This window comes from Delphinus delphis, chromosome 5 (assembly GCF_949987515.2).
Source record: "Delphinus delphis chromosome 5, mDelDel1.2, whole genome shotgun sequence".
Lineage (NCBI taxonomy): Eukaryota > Metazoa > Chordata > Mammalia > Artiodactyla > Delphinidae > Delphinus > Delphinus delphis.
In genome coordinates, this window is record NC_082687.1 from 12,869,177 (window position 1) to 12,891,399 (window position 22,223).

Sequence of the window (22,223 nt, forward strand, 5' to 3'; positions counted from 1 at the left end):
GGCTTCCTTGGTGGAGGGGACTAGTGCCTGTGTTGTGGTGGATGAGGGTGGATCTTGTCTTTCTGGTGGGCAGGTTCACGTCTGGTGGTGTGTTTTGGGGTGTCTGTGGCCTTACTATGATTTTAGGCAGCTTCTCTGCTAATGGCTGGGGTTGTGTTCCTGTTTTGCTAGTTGTTTGGCACAGGTTGTCCAGCACTGTGGCTTGCTGGTCGTTGAGTGAAGCTGGGTGCTGGTGTTAAGATGGAGGTCTCTGGCAGATTTTCGCCGTTTGATATTATGTGGAGCTGGGAGGTCTCTTGTGGACCAGTGTCCTGAAGTTGGCTCTCCTACGTCAGAGGCAGAGCCCTGACTCCTGGCTGGAGCACCAAGAGCCTTTCATCCACACGGCTCAGAATAAAGGATAAAAAATAAAGGGAATTAGTAAAAGTATGAGGAAAGAAAGAAGGGAAGGAGGGAGGGAGGAAGGAAGGAAGGAGGGAAAGAAGGAAAAAAGACAGAAAGAAAGAAGATACAGTAAAAATAAAGTATAATAAAGTTATTGAATTAAAAAATTCTTATTTAGAAAAAAAAAGGGACGGATAGAACCTTAGGACAAATGTTGGAAGCAAAGCTATACAGACAAAATTTTACACAGAAGCATACACATACACCCTCACTAAAAGAGGTAAAGGGGGGAAAAATCATAAATCTTGCTGTCAGAGACCACCTCCTCAATTTCGGATGATTCAGGAAAGAAAGAAAGAACAAAGGTAAAGTATAATAACGTTATTAAAATTAAGAAAAAATTTTTTAAAAAAAACCATGGACGGATAGAACCCTAGGACAAATGGTGGAAGCAAGACTATACAGATAAGATCTCACACAGAAGCATACACATACACATTCACAAAAAGAGGAATAGGGAAAAAAATCATAGATCTTGCTCCTAAAGTCCACTTCCTTAATTTGGGATGATTGGTTGTCTATTCAGGTATTCCACAGATGCAGGGTATATCAAGTTGATTGTGGAGCTTTAATCCGCTGCTTCTGAGGCTGCTGGGAGAGATTTCCCTTTCTCTTCTTTGTTCTCAGAGCTCCCAGGGGCTCAGCTTTGGATTTGGCCCCGCCTCTGCGTGTAGGTCGCTGGAGGGCGTCTGTTTTTTGCTCAGACAGGACGGGTTAAAGGAGCCGCTGATTCGGGGGCTCTGGCGCACTCAAGCCGGCGGGGAGGGAGGGGCACGGAGTGCGGGGCGGGCCTGCGGCGGCAAAGTCCAGCATGACTTTGCACCAGCCTGAGGCCCGCCGTGCGTTCTCCCGGGGAAGTTGTCCCTGGATCCCGGGACCCTGGCAGTGGCGGGCTGCACAGGCTTCGCGGAAGAGGGGTGTGGAGAGTGACCTGTGCTCGCACACAGGCCCCTTGGTGGTGGCAGCAGCAGCCTTAGCGTCTCCCGCCCGTCTCTGGGGTCCGCGCTTTTAGCCGCGGCTCGCACCCGTCTCTGGAGCTCCTTTAAGCAGCGTTTTAAACCCCTCTCCTCATGCACCAGGAAACAAAGAGGGAAGAAAAAGTCTCTTACCTCTTCGGCGGGTGCACACTTTTCCCCGGACTCCCTCCTGGCTAGCCGTGGTGCACTAACCCCCTTCAGGCTATGTTCAAGCCGCGAAGCCCAGTCCTCTCCCTGCGCTCCGTCGGAAACCGAAACCCGAGCCTCAGAGCCTCAGCTCGCAGCCCCGCCCGCCCCGGCGGGTGAGCAGACAAGCCTCTCGGGCTGGTGAGTGCCGGTCGGCACCGATCATCTGTGCGTGAATCTCCCCGCTTTGCCCTCCGCACCCGTTGCTGTGCACTCCTCCGCGGCTTCGAAGCTCCCCCCTCCGCCTCCCGCAGTCTCCGCCCGCGAAGGGGCTTCCTAGTGTGTGGAAACTTTTCCTCCTTCACAGCTCCCTCCCACTGGTGCAAGTGCCGTCCCTATTCTTTTGTCTCTTCTTTTTTTCTTTTGCCCTACCCAGGTACGTGGGGAGTTTCTTGCCTTTTGGGAGGTCTGAGGTCTTCTGCCAGCCTTCAATAGGTGTTCTGTAGTTGTTCCACTTGTAGATGTATTTCTGGTGTATCTGTGGGGAGGAAGGTCATTTCCGCGTCTTACTCTTACGCCATCTTCAAGGTCCCCCCTCCCTTGGTTCTTTAATGAACCTCTACAAGGCTCTCTTTGTGTAGGCTTTGTGTTCTCCTTCCCCTGCCAAAAATAAAACAAACCCCAAAACAACAGTCTTTAAGCTGTATGACCTCACACAAATTACTCCACTTCTGGGCTTCCCTGGTTGTGCAGTGGTTGAGAGTCCGCCTGCCGATGCAGGGGACGTGGGTTCGTGCCCCGGTCCGGGAAGATCCCACATGCCGCGGAGCGGCTGGGCCCGTGAGCCATGGCCGCTGAGCCTGCACGTCCGGAGCCTGTGTTCCGCAACGGGAGAGGCCACAGCAGTGAGAGGCCCGTGTACCGCAAAAAAAAAAAAAAAAATTACTCCACTTCCCTGTTCCTGGGTTTCTAAATATACAAAATGTATAAAATCGGTAACAACCTCAGAGGATGGTTTTGAGACTTAACATAAGCGAATCACTGTAAAGTGAACAATGCAAGTGAAGAAATAGGTGCTCGGTGTGTGAGAAACTATATTATTATTACTGCCTACAGCCAGCTGGTGAGCACATATTCCGTAGTTTCCCTTCCTAAATTTTACCTTTCCTTCAGCATAATCATGGATGCATCCTATGTGCAAACTACTGTGGTAAGTACTGCCGAGTACATAAAGGTCCCTAACACACCGCCACCTGACCTGAGGATCCTGCAATCCTTTGGAAGAAGTAAAACAAGTCACTTTAACGAAAGCCGTTAGAAAATTGTAAGCAAACTTCTAGAGAGAGTTCAGGCGATAGATAAATCAGTGATTTCCCCACACCAGCGTGATCATCAGAATCTCCTGGGGAAAGTGCTGTTTAAAAACATAGATTCCCAGATCCCAACCCAGAACGAGTAAGTCAGAATCTCTGGTTTGTAGCCAAGGAAATGCAAGTGATTTTGATGATCATCCTAGTGGGGAATCCCTAGAATAGTCACATATATTAATAGCTGGAGGAGATAAAGCCTTTTGGTTAAAAGTAACCTTGACCAAGAGTAAGGATACTTTTTCTAAGAATCAGGGTGAAGGAGGAGTGATGTCATTTAAAAGACATAAGGGCGTTTCTACCCAGTGGCTTAATCTTCCCGATAAAGCAGGAAATAAGGTCCTCCACTGGGAATGAGACAGGTATAAGTGCGGTTCAGGGTTTGGGAATTGTGGAGAAGGTTGGAAGAGTTACCACAGGGGGGTGTGTTACAGGGATAACTAGAGGTGAATAAACTGAGGGTCCATTATGCTGCAATATTTCTTACTGAATTCCCAAGTCCAGTTATACCTGGGCTAAGGTCACTCTTCTCAAGTCCCCAATGCACTGGTATTGTCAATAAAGGTACATCTTTAATATTATGACAAGATTCAAGTATTGTGAATTCTGAGTATCAACTGACAAGCTTGTTTCTTCTGGCCAGTATAAAATTTAAAAATTGATCTCATAAAATATCTAGGAATCAGATTCTCATAAGTAACAATTCTACCCATTATGCTCTCTGTTGCTCTGTGGCTGGCATCTGAATATATAAACTCCCCAAGGGTGAGAATAAGACTTCATAATTAAACCTATGTTAGTGTCGCTTTTCATGTATTTTTCTTTTTTGTGAGTGAACTATTTTATTTCTCTCATTTTTCCACATCAAATTCTCAGTGCTCTAATGGGTCTCCCACAGTTCCAGGCAGTTATTGGTTCTTGGGGGAAAATGCTCCTGTGGTATTATTGATGGCAGCCTTCATGGGAAGGACAGTGATTTACTACGTTGCTCCCTGTGCAGCTGTGAATTTGCTGTACGGTGACGGCCTTCGGTGGCCTCCTTGGTCTCAACTTGACAAGAGACCTAGAGAGTGAGGTACTTCTATTGAAATGAAAGTGTCCTCACCCCAAAGCACGTTCTGTCCCTCAAACTAAACCCAGGTTGGCAAGAGGTTGGTGGAAACATGGTTAAGAACAAAGTGAATGATGACACTGAAACTGAGGCTGTCCCTGCTGTCTCCACAAGGCCCCTGACCCCTGGCTTGGCCTCCTAAAAGCTTCACGCTGTCACCCTCACTACCTCCCTATTTTCCTAGGCTTTTCACAGCTGCCTGCGTCCTCACCCACAGTCTCAATACTTCACACTCTAACATTCTATGTATTTTCTTGGCTAAACTATCAGAATGAACACTGGACTCTAGGCAGCACTGTGGGATCGGACTTAGCCCTTGTCTATGTCAGTCAGTGCTCATTTCTGAAAAAGAAGGTGGAAACCTAGAGCACGTGGACTCTACAACGTCATCATAGATGCGCCACATGAGTCTTTATAATAATTACGATGATAGCTACCTGGTATCGAGAACTTAATACATGTCAGATACCATGCTAAGTACTTTGCATAGACAATACAATTTAAGATTGGAATTATTTCATTAGAAAAACTGAAGCTCAGAGAGGTCATACCACTTTGCCTGTACCTACACAGAAAGTAATGGAACGAGGATTCCACCCAAGTTTGTCTAACTCTAATTACTCATACTCTTAACTACTACACTCTCCCCTTGCAAAAAAATCTCAGTCCCTAAATTGTTTTCCTTCCTTCATATTTCCTAAACCCTTCTCTGTACCTCACTCTCATTCTTTAACTTCTCTTTGATCACCAACCATTTATTATGTCTGTGACTTTCACCCACCCATATTTGCAAGTGGTTTTGTAGGTAGAATTCGTATCATCCACTTCTTTTGTACCCACTAAAACACCTAGTGTATTGGTATCCTCAGTTTTTTTTACATAGATCACATCCTTAAATGAAAGTAATAAGACTGGCATGGGGTAGGAGCAGATGACGGGAGAGACTGAATAGTTACCATTGATCTCAGAGGGATGCTGGAACTCAGTCGCCCCTGCCATCAATTATTACATATGATCTCCTTGGACGTTTTTTGCTCCACTTCCCATCTGCATGTTTATAGGCAGCCTTTGTCCAGAGCTGAAAGAAAATGGAAGCCAAATGTTAAAAAGAAAATTCAGAAACCTAGGAACTCTGCCCAGTGGTCTTAGGTAATGATCAGTGACATTAAGTGGTAACATCCTCGCTTGTCTCTCTACCATACTCTACCTATGTTGGCCCCAATACCAGCTTATCTTGTTCATGCATCTTAGACAAATTCTTATACGTGAAAGATCCTGGAGGATCTCTAGAGCTCTGTGGACCATCATTGAGACTCACTGAGAGGTAACTTGGCATCTAATGTAACAAGGACTCATTGTAATGTAACAAGGATTGTAACAGAAGCAATCCTTATGTTTTAATTTCCTCTGATTTGTGTTGCAGGTCATGCTTACTGTGAGAACTGGTTACGTGCATAAATGCCCTCTTTCTATTACAACTCCAGAAAAATCACTTCAAAGCACGTTCACTATAGTCTCGTACAGTGTAGCCTCTCCTAGAAAGTAAGCCAACAAGGGTATCAATAACTACAGAGTGGATCTGTTCCTCACATTACCCTTGTTGCTGTGGTAGTGTGCCCATTTATTGTGTGTGGAATGCCATTACTTGCAGTGATCTGTATAGCTTGAGTTTTACCTCAGTGATCCCTCTGTCAGAGGGTTTTATCCTTTTTACTCAGCTAGAAACAAATAGACACAGCATAGCATCTTGTATTGGTAAAGATTCTTCACAATTTGCCAACATTCTGATGAATTTAGTTGCTGAAAAATATAACTGGCTATCCAAAAATGGGTAAATTGCACTCCACAATCATTCATCAAGGATCTTAGAAATATTTCAGATCCCCACTTAGCTAGGTTGTTGGATTTGGAACAGATATGAAAGGTTGGTTATGTCAGGTTTGGGGTAAAGTAAAGAAATAGCAGGCTTTGCAAATGCCTCCATTTCATCCATACACACACATGGTATTACAAAACCTATTTCTGCATGAAGAGACAGCCACACAGTCCCTGTGACAATTGTTATCGAGACTGAATGACACTCACTTTTTATCAAGCCTCTTCCCTGAGTTATTGAAGCCTCCCATAATATCATTAAGTAAGTAAACATTGCCGCACATAAAGCTCTTGCTATTACCGTGGAAAATGACAAGCAGCTCTCATGAGCTTGCACAGAAACTGTGGGTGTCAACATCCCTTTCACAACAGCAGCATATCCATGCCATTTCATTTTATCTCGACACCTAGACTCATGGAGAGATAGACTATTTCCTTTACATCTGTTGGCAAATTTTCTTTCTAATAACTGCTGAAAACTTCACTCCAGTAAGCAGTTAGTCCTGCTGGTTGAAGAAAATAGATACATTATCTGAGGTAATAGATAAGTCTCGTTAAGAAGATGGAATAGACTAACTCCCAGCATATCTCCCAGACATGGGAAAGCTAAATTGTGAAACAGAGCAATAACACATCAATTATCCTTTCTGCACGGAATTACACGAGTCTCACTGCTACATAGCATATTATGTTATTTTTTATAAATAACCATTTATATCCGAGTATCTCTGTTTGCTGCCTCATAAAAAAAGACAGCTGTCCTTGTATTCAAATAAGAGTTATTCCTCAAACTACTTAAGGAATCCAAGTATTCTATTTAAAATGTATGTTCCTACTTATTAACATATGCCCAGAGAGTGAGTATTTAGTAGTAGCCTAAAAACAAATGCTACACATCTGATGATATTACACTTTGAAAGAAAACTGGCTCCTACCAACTAAAGTAAAGCTAGCTATTGGCATTCAAAATAAAGGTTTTAGAGATCTTGTGTTGAATAATGATTTGTAATCAGTTTCAGTAGTTTCTCAGTTTTGTGTGAATTACTTGAAAACAGTTTCATTTCTTGAGCAATTTAAATATCGCCCTCACACTTGTTTACACAATTAATGTTTACTTGCAAAGGTTTTTTTAAAATATGGCTGTAACATCCCCAACACAGAAATTTCACATCACAGGAGTTAATGGAAGTTTATAAATGAAAACTTTGTTTAATAAAGTAAATGATAAAGTAGAGGGCTTACTTGTTTTCATTTGTGGACTATGTAATGAAAACAAGATAATGACAAAAGAAATGCTTTGCAAATTATAAACTGATATTTTAAAGAAGAAAGATACTTGTATGTATCCAAGTTTTTAAAACACCTTAGATACTGATAGGGAGAAGAAGCAGCATAAATTCTGCAGGTTCTGAGTGTGAGACCAGTTCTATCCCAAACATCATTCAGAGAGAAAAAGGAGAGAAACTGCAGAATTGGAAAGGCCACTGAATAGGAAAGTTGTTCCTAAGTGACAGCTATACTCTGAAATCATGACACTTGCTCCTGTGCTTTGTTTCACAATCCATGCGTATTAGTCAGCCGGGGCTGCTGTAACCAAATACCACAGACTGGGTTGCTTAATCAACAGAAGCTTATTTCTCGTGGTTCTGAAAGCTGGAAGTCCCAGATCAAGGTGCCTACAAGGTAGGTTTCCTTATGAGGCCTCCTAGACAACACTTACTCCAAAGGTTGTCACTATACTGCCCATCGTTCCAAAACCAAAGTTTGGTGACCGTTTTTCACAGGGCCTTTCACTGCCCTTTGGGAATACATAATCACACTGCAGTGGAATCACACAGTAGTGTAATTGCACGTAATCATCCAAGAAAAAGTTCAGGGTTTTTTTCCCGTTTACAGAAATAGCATATTCAGGTTCATGATGGAAAGAAGTTAGAAAGTAGAACTCACTGTCTAAAATGTCTTAAATGAAGAGCCTCATTGTTTTTCTGTGGTTCTAGTCACTCTGAGAAAACTTTATGTTACGTGACTATCGTAATGCTCTCTACTAAAAAAATTAAAACACTTTTTCAGCAGAGCTGGAATAATGCTCAATATAACAAAATACACCTAAAAAGTCTGAATATTTTTTAAACCTTTAGACTTTCCATCTAAATATGGGTAAAACATAGTAAAATTGTACTATTATCAATGATCTAACTCATGGCTGAGAATTTTAATTAACTACACTGAATTTATCCACCAACTTTAATACAAATATACCTTTAGGTTTTTTAAAGTATATATCAGTGTACAACCTCTAAGTTAGAAGATGTTATTTGCATCATAAAAGAATTCACCAGTTAGTCATTAAAGTACCTACTACGAAAACAGGTCTTAGAATAATGAATTCCTTTCATATATTTAAGTTGTTATTCAAATGATCAAAAGTTCAGTGTTGGGCTTCCCTGGTGGCGCAGTGGTTGAGAGTCCGCCTGCTGATGCAGGGGACACAGGTTCGTGCCCCAGTCTGGGAAGATCCCACATGGCGCGGAGCGGCTGGGCCCGTGAGCCATGGCCACTGAGCCTACGCGTCCGGAGCCTGTGCTCCGCAAGGGGAGAGGCCACAACAGTGAGAGGCCCGCGTACCGCAAAAAAAAAAAAAAAAAAAATGAAAAAAAAAAAAAGTTCAGTGTTTGTTTATGAACATATTCGTGAGAATGTTTGTTCATTCAAAAGTTTTCTTTTCGATAATCTTCTCTCTACTAGGCTGTATCAATCACAATCCTTAGCCACTTACACACAGCGCACACATCAAGACCCCACTTATTTTAAGGTTTAGTTGTCAGGCTCAAAGATATGAAAATATTCATAAAACGTGTACAATACACTAAGCAAAATAAGTTTGACTTTATGACCCTTTTTCATAAACAGGCATTTGAAAGATCTGCGTAAGAAGATTTTTTATTGCCTGAAGAATGACTGTAAGCAGAGATGATCACTGCCAGTTTCTCACTGCAGAATGAAAGAATTTTTCCCCTTTACTCTATAACCTAAATATCACACTGAGCTTAAGGATGATGCTGACATTTTCAAAGATCACCGAAAGTGTTCTCTTTCCAGTTGCAATTATGCCCTCTATCTCAGTGGGAGCCATTGTCGGGTCTTTTCAGCTCTCTAGCATCTTTGTGGCTTGCTTTCATTATCCTGATTATCTATTCATTTGCTGCCCCAGCACTCATTTTATGAAAGATCATGTCTGCCATTTCCATAATGAGTGCTTGACTTTTACTGCCAGCATAAACACATAAAATATACAATAATTAAAGTTTACTAGTCACCAAAGTCTTGATATCCATCATGTTGCTAATTTGATTTTTCAAGCAATTGCTTCCCTGTGAACAAGGCTGATTTTGCTCCCTTCGGCAGTGCAAGACTTGGGGTGGGAGGACATGACTCTAACCTAGAGAGAGCAATTTGAATGGGCACCATACATGTCAACTTTAAGGTTCGTCTTCAACCAAGTAACTTCTCTATAAAGTATGACGACTCTTAGCACCAACAAAAATCTCATCAACATTTGAACGTAAAACTTATTTTGTGTTGAAGTTTAAATAATGCACAGTTTTCAAAATAGTTACATGTAATTCAATAAGTATTGTACCCTTTACGGGCTATTGTTTAAGGAAAATTTTCATCGGGCTAATAAAAACTATGGAAGTCTGCATAACATAAATTGAAACTTCACAACATGTTGACTTACACTGAGTAAGGACTTACTTATTTTGAACACACTGCCTCATTCTGATCACGTTGGCAAAGTCCCAAAAGTGCCTCATGATAATGAATTCATCTGACGTTTACTGTAATCGCAGACAGATTAATGAGCTCATGTGATATTCATGTGGCTCTCTAGGGACATCAGGATGTGTTACACGAGGTGTAATGTTTGTAAGTGGATACAATGGAATACATGTTATCCAAGGAACTTGAGTAGTCAATTCCTCAGCGAATAAAGTACCAGGAAATAAAGAGGCTGCTTCCAATTATACTGGTTTTCTTTAGGGATGCCAGACATCTTGACGGCATATTCAAAAAAAGTACAGGAGCCAGAAGACCTGGGTTTGAGAGCTGGCTGGATCTCTTACCAGCCTTGCGACCTTGGGAAATTTTCTTCACCTCTTAGGCTCAATCTCCTCAGTTTTAAAATGAGAACTTAATAACATCAGCCTTCTTAAAGTTTTAGACAAACATAAAGAGTAGGGCGGGGGGTGGGGAGTGGTCAATCAATCATCCAATCAATCACTATAATTCCTTCCTCACAAGGTTATTTTAAGAAGTAAATCAAATGATATGCAATGTTTTTGATAAATGCCTTATAAAGTTTGCAACATTATGCATGCATTTATTATTGTTACTCCTTTGGAAAATAGGTCTTCTGGATAAAGTTTACACTTTATTTCCCATACACAGAAAAATGAATGCCTTAGTTACTGCATAAGGACATGGAACACTGTTTTCTTAATAAGAAAACCAGATCTGACCAATTGACGATTTTATCAAATTAGAAAGTGAGATATCAAACCGAAGCAAGACAGGAAGCTTCTTTTTTATGCAAGTCCCTGTATGTGGCAGTCTTCAACAGTAACTGAGCTTGTAATTAAACCAAGCCCTGTTGATTCGGCCCTGTAGTGGGGAGGTGGGCAGGTCATTTCACCTCACCAGGCAGGAGTTAAATATGAACTCACCGCCCAGATCCCTTCCAGTCATGCTCATTAATCGTCTATAGTAACTCTTTACCAACCCTGAAAAACTTCTAATTAGTTTACAATACTTCTAGACATACATAATTAAAAACCACTTTTATATCTTTTGACTAAAAGAGACAACACCTTTCCTGCCTCATTCAGTTGTCTTACCCATTCTTAGTAAATCATAGTCACTTCCCTGGTATTTCTTTTAGCGGTATAGTATCTGTTCGTATCCTTTTGATTTCAAAATACAGCTTCCATCGCCTGGAAAATGACCCAGCAAATACCTCAGACAACAAATACTACCTGATCTTGAATAATTAAGGCAGTCACTCTTGGAACATGGGTGGTCCCAATTTCAGAATAAATGTTCAGATGCATGTTTTAGGATAATCAGAAAACCAAGGATATCCAAAATTCACTTGAATTATTATACTCTCATTGTTGATATACAGTGTGTATGCCCAATTCTTCCTCAAAATGGTCAAATACAAAATCAACATGATAACTCTGTACTCATTTAACGGCACACATATTAATAGGAGGCATTACTACATATTATATGTAAATACAGAGCCAAAAGAACTGGAATAAGAGTCAAAACCTCTGGTTTTAAAACAGACTCTGATGCTTTCTAATGATGTGACTTTGGCCAAGTCACTTAAGCCCCTCTGAACGTCTTCGTCATCAGTGAAGTGGAAGCTTGTTGACCTCATGGAGTTATTTGCTATGGGATTTCTAATGTAGTCAGCAACTAGAGCCATCAGACCAAACTTGACTTGGGCCTGTTTCTGTGACTACAAAGGCAGGGTTGAGTAACTGCAACAGAGACCATGTGGCCCTCAAAGTCTAAACCATTGACTGTCTGGCCCCTAACAGAAAAGGTTTTCTGACCCCTGCTCTAAAAGGGGATACTTGTGAACTTATGTGAAATGCCATATTCACCTATATGATTTTTTTTCACCTATATGATTTTAAGCAATCACAGTGGATTGGATTTAAGTAAATGGCATTTGGCTCAAGTAACTGGAAGAAATAGTTAAAAGTTCAAATTAAACAAAAGAAATAGCTTCTAATAGCCTCCTTTGGGCTATTTGGTGTTACGGAGGTATTAGATGTTATCAATGAATATTTGTTGTGTCTCATACTCCTAACTGATCCTTTAGAGGTTTTACTCAAGGAAAAAAAACAACAACAAATGCCTGGTTCACAAGAAGTTGACAGAATTTTTTTTTACAACTCTGATGTTGAAGCAGTGGTAACAGGCATGCCAATCAGAGGGCCACCACTTAATCAAACGCTAAATCTGAATCTTTGAGAAGTGTTCTTGCTTCAGTCTAAGTTTACCTAAATTTTCCAAGACCAAAATGAAAGAAGTGATGAGTGAATGAAAAACCTTCTGAGCTGACATTTTTCTGAAAATCCTCTGCGTGCTATTATTAATCCTTCCTCAGTAACCATGGAGAGGAAAATCTTGTGAGCACCCAGCAAATGAATTTAATAATGTGGGTATTCCAGGTCAAAACAGATCCACTCACTGTGTCAAAAAATACTTTTTTTTCAGTTATTCCCAAATTTCTTTCTCGGTGACAAGTAACATTAACATTATTAAGTAAAGAGACTCCTAAATATTTTTAATTTGGTTACATAAAACTCATAAGTATGTACCACATAAATGTTTTTGAGATGTTACAATAATGTATTTTCATCCTCACCAATCCCTACCTCTGAGTTGCCTGAGTACTTCCAAACTGAAGAAATGCTTGAGGTCTCACATCATAGAGTTTCTATCATTATATAGCTAAAATTCCCTTTTACTCTGACAGGCCAAGAAGTTTGAAGACCTGGTGTGTAAGAAGGATATCCAGGAAAGAAAAGGAAAGCTGCCCCTCTTCTGGCCAGAGGTTTCCAGTGGAGGGCAAGGGATGGGAGACGGGCAAGAGAAGAGACAGATGTTAGAGAGATTAAAAGCCACAAGGGGGGCTTCCCTGGTGGCGCAGTGGTTGACAGTCCGCCTGCTGATGCAGGGGACATGGGTTTGTGCCCCGGTCCGGGAGGATCCCACATGCCGCGGAGCGGCTGGGCCCGTGAGCCATGGCCGCTGAGCCAGCGCGTCCGGAGCCTGTGCTCCACAACAGGAGAAGCCATAGCAGTGAAAGGCCCGCGTACCAAAAGGAAAAAAAAAAAAAGCCACAAGGGTAGAAGGCCTGATGCTTCCCTTCCCATTAGAGTTTCTGAACGGAGCTCCCTGGGCCCACCAGCATTTGCACCAACAAAGAAGACCTCAGATAGTTGAGAAGCTAGGGCCGCACATCGGGGAAAAAGCAAAGAAAGGTTCAGTCTTCATTCCCAGGCCTCCCTTCCGTCCAAGTGGTAGGAATCCTGAGGTAGAGCACATGGACCACCCTTGGGACCCTCAGTGAGTGACAACGTGACACTGTAGTAGTGTCTAAAGGGCTACAGAATAGTCAGGGGCTGGATGAAGAAAATGGTAGAAGCTGAGAAAGGTGTACAACACCTCAGAGGTCAGGTCAGCTGGGAGGAGGCCACAAGCCCTACAGAAGCTAAGAAAGACATTAGCCAAGTTTAGCAGACTTACTGCCTCTGCCGACTTTAGTAGCAGTTAGTGTCTAAGGGCTGGGCCCAGGCCCAAGCAACCTCAAAGGAGACCTACCAGAGCAGATCCAAGGACCAGCAAGAGGCAGAGCTCCCCGCACCAAACACCCACGTAGGAGACCTAATGTCATCCTCCGTGAATCCTGACGCCATCATGGAAAAGAGCAAGGGAAACAGGGAGGAATCAGAAAGGTGGAATAATTGGTTCAAGTAAATTGGGCTAAAGCTAGAGACATGTTAAATTATTAGTGCAGATTAAATTTTAAATCGTAGAGCTAATTTTAGTTTGGTTCCCACTGCTCAGCCGGCCCATTCCTCCTGAGGAAAATCAGTTACGTTCCAGAGAAAAGCTACATTTTCTTTGTACACCCAAATTGTGGTATGAATAAATTTGCAATCACACTACAATTATATCATGTGGTTGGGGGGAACATATTGATGACAGTTTTACTCGGAGTCTTAACAAATCTCTGAAGCGAAAAGAGGTCTTCTCCAAAGAGTTACACATTCGAGGCTGTGTAGAGTAACAGAGGGAAAAGCATCGGGGAACAGACTGGAGTTCCAGCCCCAACTCAACTATTTACTCTGTATCAGTCATTAAGAGAGTCATTTAATCTCTACAGCAGTGCTTCCCGACAGTTGTGTCTTAGATGATGTACTAGAATATTGCTAAAATATTGATCCCTTCGGCCCTCAGAACAGCCAAGGCAGGGCCTGCAGTGGCTGGAGCCCTGGCATTTCACCTCTGGCTGCAGAGAGCCTCTGATTACCCTAGCGTGGTGCGTAACTTATTTTTTGTGTCGAATGTGATGATTTGGGGGAATTATTGTTATCTCTGATTCAGTTTCCTCATCCGTAGATTGAGTGGAGGGAAATAGAATAAATGATGTCTTCAATCTTTTTATTCTAGTAGTTTGTGCTTCTGTGAACATGAGGGGGAATTCCAATTTCAAAAGAATCACAGGAATCCCTACATTACATGGTCTAGAATAAGGAATCCCTGCCCTTATTTTTTTTTAATTTCTGATTACCCCTAAATTCTTTCCCAGCAGAGGCAACTAAAAAGTCAGCTGGCCTCTAACCAATATCTTTTTTTAAAGCTCAGCAGGAATTTAACTGTAAGAAAATTAACAAAATTAAAAAGGACCCTATAGACTGCTAATTCAAAGGCAAAATCAAAGTTACCTATGTGGGATTAGAAATTTGCATCCATCTTTCAGCAACCTGATTTTTCATAAAAAATTAATTTGAAAATCAGATTCTAGAGTAGTGATTAAGGATGATAAGTGATCAATAATTAATGTAAAAAAATGTAATTCTAACACATAAATGAGGCTTTATCTTCAAAGTGAGTAAAAAGCTTTTCAAGATAAACACCGCAAACCTGTTGAATATTTTTATTTGAATATGAAGGGGGGATCCTTTGCCTCCATGCTCCTTTCCCCTGAAATTTGCTCATTTCTATCAATAAAGAATTTAATGCAGGCAGGATTGATCTATTAGCCATTTTCAAATTGAAGCTAGGTTTTTATGGACTTCTAAGATTTTGCTCTTCAGTGAGATTACAAATGTTTTAATACTTCTGGACAAAAGAAGGAAATGCAGTGTTTTGTCAGTGAATCATGAATCATTCACTGACTCATCTGGGAATAGAATTCTCCATTAAGAAGTATGTACCAGGGGCTTCTCTGGTGGCGCAGTGGTTGAGAGTCTGCCTGCCGATGCAGCAGACACGGGTTCGTGCCCCGGTCTGGGAAGATCCCACATGCCGCGGAGCGGCTGGGCCCGTAAGCCATGGCCGCTGAGCCTGGGCGTCTGCAGCCTGTGCTCTGCAACGGGAGAGGCCACAGCAGTGAGAGGCCCGCGTACCGCAAAAAAAAAGTATGTACCAGAACAGGTCCAGAGACAGAATGGTTGTCACACATGCTGACAATAATAATTCTAGCTTTTGAGTTTTGGTAGCCTACTAAGTGCCAAGCAAGGAACAACATGCTTTTGTTTATGGCCTCATTAATTCTCTCCATAATAACTCTCCACAGTAATCACTCTGGGGTAAAATGGTAGGAATTTTTCTGACTACACTCCAAAAAGAGGTTTTACACTTCCAGTTGTTCATCACAGTCTAACATCCAACTTTGTTTCTAATAGTTAAAGTGTTTACAGCACCAAGAAGTTTATACTTTAACGTTTCAAACCCACAGGTTCACCGTAACACTTTGCTCTCTATGAGCAAAGACTGCCATCTTGTGGAAGTTTCACATATAACAAAAACAATCATTGCATGGAACTAGAATTTTTCTTTGTACACGTTAAGAATTTTGCAGCTAGCTTTTTGCATTGTTACACACACACACACACACACACCAGTGTTGCTTATAAATTAAAAGGCAAATCTTTCCTTTAAGTGCAATTAAGTCTCTTTTAAACATGCCAGAGCTTTTAAACCTTTGAAAAAAGAATCTCATTAATTATAAGGACTCATCCCATTATTCTTTAAGGCAGTGAATTAGATTTTGCTAAACTTTATCTAAACCTTAAATAGATTTTTTATATAATAAAAAGGAGGGTGTAGTAAGACCTTTCTGATGGAATTTCCAGGGAGCTTTAGATTGTGTGGCGAAAGTTTATAGCAGAGCTCTGGGCTTAGAGAACACTTTCATTTCCTTCCAACCCTTGTATTCCATGCCAGCCTGTGTTCCCAGAATTTGTTGTGGGCTAGTCAGAGTCTGACTGAGGAATCCTATGGCCCAATTTCTTTGTATTGATATATCCCCAAAGATGAGGTCTCCTGCAGTGCCTCAGTCACCTGTGCTTCATGAGATCGACCATATAAAGACATCTTTGTGACATGATGATACTTGAAAGCACGTAGAGAAATCTCTTTTCTTTTTCCCCTCAACAACTCCTACCACCAGCTGAACCTAAATATTTACAATTAAACACATTCTTTGGCCCTTTACCATTTACGGCCTTTGGCCATTTAAGGCCCTTTACTCCTATGAGAATTAAAATGGGTGACACAGAGTACGTGTACTTCAATGATTATTTTTAAAACCAAATTATTTTCCAGGTGTAGAAATAATAAGGACACAGCGTAAGTGGTACCAGATACGACCGAGAAGAGAGAGTAAGCAATAATTGTTTCCTGAATGAACGTGTGAACTAACGAAAGAATAAATCAGCATGAATTGAGGGTACTGAAATGATTTCAGTGTTGCCCAGGCCATTCTGGCTGGACGTACAGTTGTGGTTTAACATAAATTTTGTACCCAAGGAAATACCTTACATGAAACCACTCTTTAGATGTTTATTGAATGAATAGATGAATAGGAGGAAATGCAATAAATAAGAAAATAGCATAATGATAAGAAAAAAGTAGAATGTGAGGGTAGAGTTCATTTACCAAAAACTGTATTGAGCAGATTCAATCAATAAATATGTGGCTGCTCTGTGTTAGGAAGCATGGAAGATAATGAGAACATATTCTAGAAAGGGAAACAGACATTCATCAAGTAACCACAGATAGTAATAAATGATGAGTGCAATGAAGAAAAACTCTTCGACTTCCACAGACAGTGACCAATATAGTGTGGCAAGAATAGGAGGACAGGGAAATTTGGGAGCTCATTTTGTGCCCAGATATATTCTCATTTAGAAGATGCTTCTGTAGTCTCCTTTTATTTTTACACGTACCTATAAATTCAGATTTAAGAAGAATTCTTTCTTTTAGGGGTGACTATATTTTTTCTTTCAGGATATTCAGTGGTGCCCTGACTAGCTAGATCTTTAGGGAGGCAAATACCTACAGGGTTGGTTTCCTAATGTCGTCTGAATGGTATTCATGGATAAGCCAAGCAAGCGACTTTGATGCTGTGATGACGTATGTGTGTGATGGTGCCACACATGCCCACGAGGAGTTGCTCCTTTTGGCTCAAGGCACTATTTCTCAAGTGTATTCCTCAAAATTTTAGCTCCATGGGTTATTAATGTATGTTATTTGGGGAGAAAAACAAGGAAAGGGGAATGAAAGACTAATTTGGGAAATGCTGACTCAAACAATCATACAAATTTTCTTTTCCACATAGGCTGCCTTTTTTTTGTAAATTGCCAAGAGGGTGTTTCTCAAAGTTGATGACCACAGGACCCTTTTTTTGCAGAAGCCCTCTGTACTAGTGTCCCTTGGAACACACTTCTGGAAATGCAAATGACTGTATCTGGATAGGGCTGGGATAAGGGTGAAATGTAATCTGTTAATATTCATCATCATTTTAGTAAAGTCAGTTAATCAAATTTACTGCCCTTTTTGAACAACACACTGAAGGAACAGAACTTTAGACCCATCAATTTCATGAGAAAGACATCCAAGTTGTGGTGGAGGCTCCAGTGCACTGTTAGTCCTGGAATGTCAGCAGGGGGCGCTAGGGCTGAGGCTGCGGGAATACCCAGAGGTAGATGACAGGGACATGTCAAAAAGAGAAAGACAAATACCATGATCTCTCTCATATGCGGAATCAAAAAAAAAAAAGATACAAAGGAAGTTATTTACAAAAGAGAAACAACTCACAGACTTAGAGAACGAACTTATGGTTACGAGGGGAAAGGGGCAGGGGGGATAGATTGGGAGTTTGGGACTGACATGTACACACTGCTATATTTAAAACAGTTAACGAACAAGGACCTACTGTATAGCACAGGGAACTCTGCTCAATACTCTGTAATAACCTAAATAGGAAAGAAATTTGAAAAAGAATAGATCCATGCATATGTATAACTGAATCACTTTGCTGCGCACCTGAAACTAACACAACGTTATAAATCAACTATGCTCCAATATCAAATAAAAGTTAAAGACTAACTCCCCATCATAGCCCCTAGGGCTAGTATACTCTCGTTTAACTCTGGTTGAATGTCGATTATCATTGAACTCATAGACAAGTGGATGACATGAAACCAGTAAAAAAGGTAAATTCATCACTGAAAGTGAGTTATTTACTCCTTCCAGGTAGGCTTAGTTCTCCCCTATAAAGTTTTAAGCAGTCTCTCCCTAAATAATCCAAGCGCCGGGGCAAGAGTGCACATACGGGTCCACATATCCTAAGTGTAACTGTGTAAAACTTGTAAATCAAGCTAAACATTGTGAGGTAAAATATGTTCTCTCCTCTTCTCTTGACAAGTATACCTTCATGACCCCAAGGGAGCCAGGTCTGAGTCTCTAACTGGTGACCAGCTAGGACTTCTGCATTGACCCAGTGGCACTGGGAGTCAGCCTTCCACCTCCGGCTCTGTCCACACAGTGAGGGTCTCGCACACAGAGGTGTGCGCGCCTGAGCTTGCATGTCGAGTTGTCCACACCCCCCAAACCCCACCCTAGAGACCTGTGTACACCCATGGCTGTGAGATCTGCTCTCAGAAATCACACACAGGAATAGGCTTTTATGAGTCCTGGATGGGCAGGCACTCTGAGCTGTCTGGCCAGGAAGTCCTAGGGAACCGTGGGGATGGTGTGCACTCTGGACAGGCTCATGACCTTGGCCCTGACCATTCTGGCTATGTGAGAAAGGGCACAGCTGGAGGAGGGCCAAAACCAGGCAGGTCTTAGGTAGAGCCCAAGAGTGTTCGGAACTGAGAATAAAACCTCTATGAAAATCATACGTTTTAAAAGCTGCAGTCTTTGCAGTTATTCCCAGACCCTGGGAGTGAATAAAAGAAGGTATTTCTTATGTGAATGTGACCACTTCTGAAAGCCTCTGGTCAACTTTTCTTCTTGTTCTCCAAGGTAAGATTATTTCCCCTTTGGCGTTAAAAGGAAACTAGATCAGTTGTGTGAAAAGCCCAAAACGATGTATTTTATCAACTTCAAACTTGTCCCAAGGCTTTCTTCCACACTGTGTTAAACAATATAAGTCTTTTTAATTGAATTTCTTTGTGTGTAGCATATGCTGGGCGACATTATGCCAGCATCTCGCTCTAAGCAGCAAAACGTTCTTCATAAAAGCATTAAGATCCAGAGCGTCATTCTGCATGTAGGGAAGGAACACAGAACTGCAGCAGCTTGAAACCACATAAAAACAGTGCCTCTGAAATGTAATTGTAAAATCACGTTGCAGGAAACCGGGGTTGAGGGTAATATTTAGGATTACAAAATGAAACAAAATAAATAAATAAAAATAGAAGAGGTGGGGGAAGACGAAAGGGAAGCAGGGAGGGAGGGATGTAAGAAAGGAGGGAGGACGGCGTCGTGGCACAAGTCTGTCTAAAGAATCACTGCAATAATGTTCTGTGTGTCCTCGCATTCCACCTGCAGGCTAATCTCTATATTCATTTCCTCTTGACATCCACCGTCCTTCAGAGACAGGGTTATTAATGGATATGTTGTGGACTGAGGCAATACCTATGTCTGTAATAACACATGGTTGTGTGCTTTACCCCAAGGATCCTGGAGCTTCAGCAGAGTGGTGACATGGACATCCTGAAGCACAAATGGTGGCCCAAGAACGGCCAGTGTGACCTGTACTCCTCAGTGGACACGAAGCAGAAAGGAGGTGCCCTGGACATAAAGAGCTTTGCAGGGGTTTTTTGCATCCTGGCTGCGGGGATCGTCCTCTCCTGCTTTATAGCCATGCTGGAGACGTGGTGGAACAAGAGGAAAGGCTCCAGGGTCCCATCAAAAGAGGTACTTGACTGAAAGCTTCAGCGCCATGTTGAGCCCACAAGTAGGCTGTGCTTCCAGAGAGGTTAATCACAGGGAAGGGGATAATGGGTTGGGGGTGGTCTTTGTTTCTTCTTTCCTTGAAGAGTGAAAGTAAATCTGTGAAATGTAAAAATTGGTAAGACCAGTACCAATTTTCATTTTAAGACATCCCAGATCCATGAAGAGGAGACAATCGTGTTTGAAAGACTTGACAATTTCATGAGCCATAATGGGCCTTGAAATTCTCCCAAATCTCAGGATAGACCTTAAGTCCATGATTTTTTTAAGGGCTGTGATTCCCTTGACCAGTTCACAAGGATGCTTATCACGTTAGTTCGAATAGTTGTTTAACTTATAGGTAGATTACTTGTGTCTCTGAGATTCGGCCTAAGAAATGCAGTGTTACAGTAAAATAATGAGTTTTCTCTTCACCCCCAGGGACTGCTTCCCTCTGTCTGTATGTAGACCTATGGAAGTGATCATATGTTTTTATAGCTCTTTAATGGCTCTAGGCTTAACAAATCCACACGGTGGAATCTTCTAGAATTCCATAGTCCTCCTTTTCTCACGAGTCAGCTTAACTCCAGGGCCATATTAACATTTTTCCAGAGCTTTGAAAGAATAATTTCAGAGTTACATGTATCTTTTAAAGTGCCCTGTGCCTTATTTTCATCCAGAAAAAAAAAATGCGTGTTTATCAGAGACTATCTGAAGTTAAAAATAAACTACTTGATTTATTTATCTTATTTCCATTGGACCAAAAAGGTGAAAAATTTTTTATATAATGAAATCATATTCACTAAAGCTTCACAGATTGAAACAAAAACAACCTGAATTTGCTGAATGATTTGACTTTCTAGATAGTTTCAAAGAACAGCTTTGAACTTTCTGTAACTAGACCTTGGCTAACTGATGCCTAAGCAAATCCTGAGAGGATCTGCTTTACAGCACAAATAAAAATGACTTCTCATTTGCATATGAGTTATTGCATGCTAATGTATTCTTTCAAACAGATTGTTTTCTAAAGTTGTCTGAGGATCCTTTCCTACCACCTTACATGCAAAATTGATCAGCATCATTGATAAGGAAAAGCTTGGCTTAGCGAAGAGAAATCTTAGCTTCCTGCCTGTCTGAGTGATCATACAGTCTAAATTAGTGGAGTATAAACTAAAAATCAATCAGGTTTTATTGTAGTGGTTTTTTTTTAATGGAATAAACTTCTGGTATCTCTACTGACATTGACTCAATGCAAAAGACCACATTAATGCAACATTATAGCCGAGGCTTCCTATTCTCAAAAATCTGGAAATTAAGGACTCCCCAAGCTCCTTACATTTGAATGACTATATATGATATTAAATTTTTGCATTATTATATCTGTTGATGGATGACTATATTATAGTTGCTGTGGGAACCATAAAATTTTATCTTTCAACCCTCTAACATCTCAGTGATAATATTGCATTAATGGATATTTTTATTGGATTTTGAAATGAGAAAGGAGAAGGAAGAAAAGTGATGCACATCAAAATATTTTTCACTAAGGAGCACTATAATTGCACAATGAAAAAAATACATCCTCCATTCTAATTCATAGCAGCTAATCCAGATCGTATGAACAAATATTTTCTCCTCTTATGACGAATAGATATTTTTAAATCCTCATAAATTTAATTTATTGAACTTGGTGATAAATAAGACTGATGAAAAGGACAATTTTCTTGCCTGCCACTTTTATTTTTCAAATATTGGGCTTTAATGCTCACTTCTAGTGAAAATCCTAAGGGATTTACGAATTAGTTTCAACTCCAGAAATCTAAGGTGTTATACTCTTTTTCTTCATTAAGCACCTTCTTACTAAGACTCTATTAGTGTAGCTCAAAGCGTCTTTGATTTAGAGGCCATTTAGCATTAACGTGGCCCTAAACTGAAGCTGTCACTCACACGTCATGGCTTGAAGGGGTCTCTAAAGGCTCTCGTGCTGACCTTACAGTATTGCCTCATTCAGGTACTAGATAGCTTGAGTGTATGAAGTCCCTCAATCAGAAACTGATTCTCTTGTGTTGAATGTTGCTCTCTGTAAACAATCTCACATATTTCTAGCCTAAAGAGAAATAACACTTTAACAGTCACTAACACTTTAGTGTGAACTAGCATATCAGATAATCTTGTATCACTTAATCTCCAAGAATGGAAAGTTAAGGTTAGGAGCAAGTAGTGAAAGGAGCAAGTAGTCAAAGGAACAAAAACACAACTTGGAATGAGACACCCTGAAAAAGGAGGAAGCAT

At 41.0% G+C, this 22,223-nt stretch overlaps 1 protein-coding gene across 2 annotated transcripts in view; it reads left to right on the forward strand.

Moving 5' to 3' along the window:
* GRID2 (glutamate ionotropic receptor delta type subunit 2) overlaps nucleotides 1-22,223 on the forward strand; it is a 1,342,883-nt gene that overhangs the window by 1,319,561 nt on the left and 1,099 nt on the right. For both annotated transcript variants that reach the window (XM_060011605.1, XM_060011606.1), the window contains one exon: nucleotides 19,676-19,916. In XM_060011605.1, coding sequence (XP_059867588.1) covers nucleotides 19,676-19,916 — 241 coding nt within the window. The remainder of the gene's footprint in view (nucleotides 1-19,675; nucleotides 19,917-22,223) is intronic.